The 8,274-nt window shown below is 43.9% G+C and overlaps 1 protein-coding gene across 1 annotated transcript; it reads left to right on the forward strand.

Annotated features, from left to right (window-relative positions):
* The first annotated feature begins 1,307 nt into the window (after positions 1 to 1,307).
* Fam162b (family with sequence similarity 162 member B) lies at positions 1,308 to 5,391 on the forward strand. Its single transcript, XM_051175623.1, has 4 exons — positions 1,308 to 1,486; positions 1,581 to 1,689; positions 3,735 to 3,843; positions 5,223 to 5,391. The coding sequence occupies exons 1-4, from the start codon at positions 1,327 to 1,329 to the stop codon at positions 5,319 to 5,321; spliced, it is 477 nt and encodes a 158-aa protein (XP_051031580.1). The 5' UTR covers positions 1,308 to 1,326; the 3' UTR covers positions 5,322 to 5,391.
* Positions 5,392 to 8,274: the final 2,883 nt, after the last annotated feature.

Here is an 8,274-nt window from a genome sequence, read left to right on the forward strand (position 1 = left end):
TTTTTGGCTTACAGATTCCAGCCTACGACCAGCAGTAGCCACGAAGGAGCCTGAAGACAGAAACTGAAACCAAGGCTAAGGAGGAATGCTGCTTGCCAGCTTGCTCTTCCTGGCTTGCTCAGGTTGCCTTATACCACCCAAGACCTGCCCAGGGGTGGCGCTACCCACAATGGGCTGGACCCTCTCGCATCAGTCATCAGTCAATCAATTTTACCTACAGCAAAATCTTATGAAGGCAATTCTTTAGTAGAGGTTCCGTCTCCCCAAGTGGCTCAGTTCGTGCCAATTGGTGGAAACTGGCCAGCACAAAGTCTCTTCTATTTGAAGACTTGAACACATTCATTCATTATTCAATACCTAGTTAGCATCTACTAAGTCCTTATTTCCCTATATACATACATACTGGGAACATAATAACGAATGCTTCCAGTCAGAGCGCTCACAAGGAATTTCATAAAGTGTCCTGGGTTCGGGGACTAGGTTGAGACTGCTAAGAAGAAGAAATTTCATCTTCTAAAATTTTATTTAGAGAGACCGCAGCATACCAAACGCAGCAGACCCAAACCTTACTCTTGCTTATTGTATCTTTCCGCTGTATATTTTTTAAATAATCTAGTCTCTACCTAACATCACTGCGCTATAGCTGTAGCTATAGCTCATTTATAGCCAAGGCATTCTGTTTTTACAAATGAAAGCAAGTCCATTGTTGTACAACTCTTATGTTACCTGTCTTAGCTTCAAAGCCAGTTGCAGAGGCTTAAGCCATATTCTTGCTACAGTCAGTAGTCCACACGTGGGTTGGCTATGGAGTTGACCTTGTGAGTTCCTTAGTCTAAGAGGAGCTGGGCATTCCTGAGAAGGCCTGCTTTCAGTCTAGGTAGAAGGAAAACCATCTGGAAATCCAGCTATGCGTACACACAGCTGCTTCGGGGTGCGGAAGGACTTTTTCGTTTGTTAAGAGTTCCTGCCCTTGCTTGGTGAGATTTGACGTTTCTTGCACTTGAAAGTATGTAAAAGGTTTGGATTTATTTCTAGTAGGACCAAGCCTGAAATCCTGATGAAAACCCCTGTCTACTCAATACCAAGAAATGTCCTTTAAATGAGTCGCGTGAGCTGTCTCAAGGGTTCGTGTTCCTGCTCTCCGAAATTTTCACTCGGACCCAGGGCGCCCCCAGGAGAACCGTCCTGTGTCAGGGCTGAGGCGAGGCGGGGACAGGGGGACAGACAGGGCGCCCCTTCAGTACAGCATCCGGGGCGGGGCAGGGCGGGGCGGGGCCCGAGATCTCTGCTGCGGGTATCCCTGGGGCCCCGAGTGTGGTGTGCAGGATGCTCCGGGTCCGCGCTGGCAGCGTCCTGCGCTGGGGCTTGGAGTTCACCGTCCGCCGCACCCCTCAAACTTTCTCCAGCTGGCTGGGATGGGGTCCTCGGGCCGCGGGCCACCCCTGTAGCTCCAGCAGCCAGAACCCCAGCGGCTCCGAGCCCCCAGGTTAGGGTGGGGCAGGGCTGGGATTGCGAGAGGGAGGGCCGGGGGCTGGAGCGGGAGGTCCAGGCTTGCGGTTGCGCTGTTGCTTTCGTTGCAGAGAAGGCTCACAGGATCCCCGCCCAGTACAAGCCTTCGCCATTCGACAAGAAAATCCTGCTGTGGACCGGGCGTTTCAAATCCATAGACGAGATCCCGCCCCTAGTACCGTAAGTGTGAAAGGCGCCCTCGCTTGGGTCTCGCCCGCTGGGAGACTCAAAGCTGGGAGGGACAAGTGTCTAACCAGTGTGCTCGCTGGCCAGGGGCAAGGCAGCCGCAGTGAGGCACAGTTCTACACACCAACACAGTCATGGGCAGTTTACAACACTCCCGTAACGTGGGTAAACGCCAAGGTGCTGGACCAGACCCCGGGAGGTTGGGATTATAGAGTGCAGAAGCTGAAGGAGCCCCAGGAGTTCATTGGGCAGTTCCCAGCCTTGCAGACACCGCTTCCTGGAGAGCTCTGAGCCGTCTTAACTGTGATGGTTAGCGCGAACGTGACGGGATACCCAGTCATGGAAAAGGCATTTCTGAGCATGTCTGTGAGGAATTACTAGATTAGGTTAACTGCGGTGGGGCGGAACCCCACCGGTGGTGGTGGGTGGGGGAGTTTCATGGAAGGAATAAAATTCTAGCAAAAGCATTCATCGCTCTTGACTTCCTGTGGACATATATGGCCGTATCAGCTACAAATGACACGCCTTACCCCATGATAGACTACATCCTCAACCTGTCCACACTATACCACAGAGACAGACTGAACCAAGCAATTCAAACACATCCTTAATTTGCCATTGTCAAGGCACTTCGTTACACAATGAATGACAAAAGTAATTCAAATATTTATGCTAAACTAGAACCTGGGTGGTGATGGCTGTGGTGACAGAGAGGGACCAAGGTGAAGAGTTATTTATTTTCTACTCCATTCTTGGAAAGAGTCCCGGATAGGGCCTTTTGGCTATTGGACAGTAGTCATCCGGTACCGGTACCAGCTTTCCGGGCCCTGGGAAGCGAGGCTACTTCAGCACAGTTGGCCTCATCATAAATGGTTCCAAGTGAATGGAAAAAGAAAAATGTGTGCTCAACAATGTACATCATGCACACCGCGTAATTCATTGCGCAACAATGAAACTTGCGCTTTGAGCGATAGTTAAAACATAAAAAAATTGACTTAAAAGATATTTTCTAATATCATAATAAAAGTGTAGTTTCCTTGACAATTTATAGACTCCAAACGGCTGAAAGCATGAGTTTCTTTTGTTTTTAATTGCTAAACTAATTCTGTATGCCAGACCACAGCTAGACAAGGTTAAAATGATTAGATCTTTTAAGTTTCATCTGGAAAAAAGGCTAGTAACAAATACAATCTAATAACGTCTCCCTGGACACTAATTGAACCTGTGTGTAACTGGCATTTTAAGCTTAATTTGGCCTGAAGTATAATGAAAACAGGCTAATGTGGTTTTTGTGATTTTTTTTCAAATACTGAAAGAGTTAAAACTTTCCTTTTCCAAATAAATTTAACTTGTCTTTATGAATCCTTTAAAAATGTAACTGCATTGTAGCTAATCATATATAAACTTTATACTAGGTTAAGAATGCCGCTCAATATTTTCAAGACACAAGAACCTTATGCATATTGATAAATTGCCACTTAATTACCAGTGCAAATTGGTAAAGTTTTGTTTTAATATAAAAGCACCCAAAGCTTCATTCCCATTGTAACAGTTTTCTAAATAGTGTTACTAAGATCTAAGGTAATTGTACTACACTTGCGTGTAACAAGTCTTGGAGAATAAGATAGGAAGTGGCAAGAAGAGACAGAGATTCTTGAAAAAAAGCATGGTGCATGGGTTTAAATATAAGCTATTCCAAATGGTTTCAATTCTCTTATCCCAGTTAAGGAATAACAAACACATTGCTAGTAGTTTTATTCTGACCAATTAGAAACGAAATATATTACACTGGCTTCATAGTGGCTACCTTTGGTTTAAGATTGGAATCTGAATGTGTGCTAATTTGAACTTGCTAAGACAAATGGGCTAGCATTTGGTAGTCTTTTAGGACTATGGTTTGCATTTGGAAAAATATTTGGGTTATTCAAGCAATAAATTGCTACTTATCATACTCGTCAGGAAGCTGGATTGCCTTTATATTAACAAATGTTAAAACAGCAACAAATACTGAAATTAACAAAATGCACATCTCGGTTTAGGCCTGAAATGATAGATGTTGCCAGAAACAAAGCTCGAGTGAAAATTTGTTACATAATGATCGGGCTCACAGTCATCGCCTGCTTTGCTGTGATTGCATCCGCCAAAAGGGTGAGTGCCTCCCTGAGGTAAATACCCAGCAGTGGGGGACAGGGGTGAGGCACGGGGCAGACCGATTGCCTTCTGGAGGCCCACGGTCCAGTCTCACCCTACAGGGTTGGGGAGAGAAACAAAACTAGTTATAAGAAATGTTACAGACCTTGTTCTGAATTCAGGGATGGACTATGCTTTAAGAACAAATTCATCTTTGGAATCTGGTTCCACCCACATAAGTATATCGTAATTGACACAAACCTGTTCATGAAATCTGGATCCAAAACTAATTGGTCAAGAAAAAGTCCCACCCCCTCGCCGCCATTTGTAAAATAACAAAGAATAGTTTAAAATCTGCATAAGAAGTCTGTTGTGTGAAAGTAAACTAGACTAGCTGATTCTCTGCGTCGTTGTTTAGGTATCGGTTGCGCAGACTGAGGAGACAGAAGTACAGAAGTGTTTGATATCTATAAGTAAAGAGCAGGGGGAGATGACCAGTTTGCATCTGTACTCTGACCCTCCGGACTTTTTTTTTTTTAAACCATGAGCAGCTCCAGCAACCCTGACAGATGCTCTAAAAGCCTACTCCTGGGAGTTGTCTGTAGACATGGTCTACTTCATTTGTCACCTGGGTAGAGCTGGCTGGGTAGAGCTGGCTGGGTAGAGCTGGCTGGGTAGAGCTGGCTGGGTAGAGCTGGCTGGGTAGCCTGATCTCAGTGTCTCCCTTCTGGGTATACTTAGGCAGCCATCATACCACCTTCCCTCTTTGGGGGTGGAAGGTATTCATCCTATTTTGTCCCTTGGATTTTTTTGTTTCATATATGTACACAATGTGATCATAATCACCCCCCCTTTACCCTCTGGAATCTTTCTTTTCTCTCTGAACCCCTTCTTATTCCCACCTAGCCAGTGGTTATCCATTAGAGATGACATGACACCCACAGGTCTTTACTCCTCAGGTTTTCAAATGTCTGAGTCCCCTAACCTCAGGCAAGGACCAGGTGTCATTAACTTAGCAATGTCATGCTGACCGATTGGGCTTAACCTACCCCTAAAATGTTCTCAGAGGAAGACTTAGAACAGTGCTCACTGGGCTGAATAGTTGAAAGTGAACAAAGGAATCTAAACCATACCATACCATTGCATACCGTTATTAGCCTATCACAGATAATTGCTTGCCACACTGACAATTTGGCAATTCTCTGGTTTCTAGAAACCTTGTAATGGGATATATACGTGTGTGTGTGTGTGTGTGTGTGTGTGTGTGTGTGTGTTGCTTTTTTAAAATCGGGTTTTTATGTGCAGTCCTGACTGACGTGGAGCAAAGTCTCTTCCGTACATCTAACAATGATGTGAGTTCTTCTAAATAGTCATGTTGTGTTGTGTTTTGTTTTTAGGCTGTAGAACGACATGAATCCTTAACAAGTTGGAATCTGGCAAAGAAAGCCAAGTGGCGTGAAGAGGCTGCATTGGCTGCACAGACCAAGGCTAAATGATGCTCTAAGTGTCAAAGCACTCTCTCAGATGCCATTATTATTAGCAATAATAAAAGACGGATAAAATGTTTGCTATGGTTTTACTTTAGTAACAAAACCACTAAGATCATTTTAATGTTTTAGTAAACATTTCCTAACACCCATTAAAAAAAATAGTACACAAAAGTACTTGGTAGACTTTTACACAGCAAAGGCGAGGAGGCGCTAGCCGGCTCCAGGATGTGGCCCTCGCAGGCCCTGCCTGTCTCCCCCATTTTCTCTGCTTGCTACAAACCAATAGATTTCATTCCTAAAGCTAGCCACTAAGCTCTGTTCCCTACCTTGATCACTTCCTCCTCCTGAGGCTGACTATCAAAGTCCAGCTATCAGGAGGCTCCTTCGGCTCACCTAACCAACATGCACAATTAAAATTGAACACTTCATTTTAATATGGGCGTTTCCTTTATAAAGTGACATTTGTCTATGTGCCACACTTGTCTCCTTTCTTCCTCTGGAACGAATGCCCCTTTCCTTTCCCTTGTCCCCTTCCCCTTCTTTCTAGTCTCCTGTCTCCTTTACCACCACATCCTAGCCCATTTTAACACAGACCTCCCGTTTTCCTCTTAAAGATTCACCTGCAAGGTCATTTGCTGCTGTTTTTCTGCCTGAGTCGGAAAGCAGCCACTTTAACTCCTCTTTCCCACTTAACAAAGGATCTCTGTGAAAACAGGTGCTTGAGTGTGGTTTTTGCTAATCCAGGGTCCATGAGGAAGCCCCCTCCCCATGGAGGGGTCTCCTTCAGAAGAAGCCATGAGTGAGAGAAATCCTGAGTGAATGTATTGTTGACATGGACACAGTCATGACAAAGACCCAAGCCCTTGGACCCAAGGGAAATCAGCAAAGCTGTTCCGTATGGGCTGGGCTTGAAGTTGGGAAAACCTTCCTCTGATCCAAGTGCCAGTGTTTACAGAAGACTGATCAGTGTGTACAAACGCTAGCAACTGCAGCTTCCTCCTCCCGGATGTTTAGTTTGAGACAGCCTGCCAACAGACACCTCCTATGGAGACTAGCTAACCGATCCCTGTGCGCTGTACACAGAGAACGGGGCATGGATGTGATAGTGCTATTATTCCACTAGTGAGCACACTGCACCCGACTCTAGCTTTTATGCAATGTGCCTGCCCTTTCTTCATTCCCTTGCAACCATAGTCAGGTTTCCAGATCCAAACTCCACAGATTACAGCACTGGTATGCTCACTGCCCAAAATAAAATAATCATCAGAATTTCAGAACTCTGCTCTCTCTCAACCTAGAACATCTCAAAGGTAACCATTGTTCTAAGTTGTAGTTGTTTTTTTTTTTTATTTTTTTTTTAATGGTATAATACAACATGCAGTTGATGTATGGACTCTTACCATTACTTATGACGTTCATGCACAACATATAAAACTACAGTCTTCCTTACTGTTCTACCTCATGCATGTAACCCAAGCACTGTGATGACTGAGGCAGTATTCCCATGAGGTCAACACTAGCCTTGACTACATTGTGAGCCTTGTGTCTAAACAAAAAAACAAAAACTCCAAATACTAATTTTCAACCTAAGTTCTCTAGTATTTGGTACCTGAATAGTCCCTTTAGTTATACTTTTCCTAGTTGGCAATTAAGCAATAGATTTGAAGTCTAAGAATTATTCCAGAATTTATTTCACTGATGAAGTATTAAGACTAATTATAAAGGTATTTTAAAAATAAAAAAGGAGCCAGGCAGTGGGGTACATTCTTTAATCCCAGCCGTTGGGAAGCAGAGGCAGCTGGATCTCTGTGAGTTCAATGCTAACATGGTCTATGGATTTGAGTTCTATGACAGCCAGGGCTACACAGAGAACCCCTGCCTCAAAATTAAATAAGTAAAATTTAAAAAATAGAAAAGGAAATAGTGCATCAATAGTCTTCAAACTTATTTAAAATTATGTAACTTGCCCTCACATGTTCTTTATTTAGCCTTTACTTTTTAATCATGTGGGGCTTTTTGTTTGTTTTTGCTTTACAAACTGCTTTTCTTAGAAAAAAAATATAGAATGTCTTAATATATGCCCGGGGTCAGCAGCTCAGGAAAATAGAAATAATAATAAACAAACAAACAAAAAACCCTAAAAACTAAAAGCCAAAAGCACCACCAAGCAAAAAACCTCCCCCACCCGAGAAACTAAAAAGTTAAAGGCAGAAACTTAAATAAATGAAGCCAGACAAACCAATGTAACCAAATTAACTCAGAATAAATGAGATAAAAGAAAAACAAGATGCAAGAAAAAAGCATTAGGATGGCAAGTGAGGCAGAAGCCTACCTTCCGGCTTGTTAAGAGAACATGGTGGACTGGTACCCTTCCGGCTTCCTGCCAAAACCGAGGAGCAAGGACTCAAGTGCACTCTGGCATGAAATGCCAGAGAAAAAGCTGGACAGTAAATATTGTGGGCAGAAAATCAAAGGGACCTATAACTGCTCCATGTCCCTTCCTAGCCCGTTTAAAGTTGGCCAGTATGACAGGGAACCTGAAATTGGAGTTACGAGTTCACAACAGGGCACGGTAGGCAGGCAAAGCTGACAGATAGCTTCGCAGATGCAGTCATCCCCTTCAGCTACGTTGAACAGGTGCAATTACTACCCAAGGCCACCAAAATAACCACCTCACAGGACAAGTGAAAACAATCCCTGAACTCCCCTGGACTGGGTCTGTCACTCTTACAATTCACAGGTCATGGGGGATGCTCAGACTGCACTGCCTCAGCAGCAAGGGCTGCACTAACAACGGCAAAGGTTAAACAAGCTTGTAAAAAACAAAAATTAGATTTTATTTATCTATTTTATCGTTATTATTATTATTGCCCATATAACTTAATTGTAGGCTATTTCACATCCTGACTGCTAGGAATCAGGGCTGCAATAACTCAGGGTGCAGTTGTCTTTGCTAGTG

This window comes from Phodopus roborovskii, unplaced genomic scaffold (assembly GCF_943737965.1).
Source record: "Phodopus roborovskii unplaced genomic scaffold, PHOROB, whole genome shotgun sequence".
In the NCBI taxonomy this organism is placed as follows: domain Eukaryota; kingdom Metazoa; phylum Chordata; class Mammalia; order Rodentia; family Cricetidae; genus Phodopus; species Phodopus roborovskii.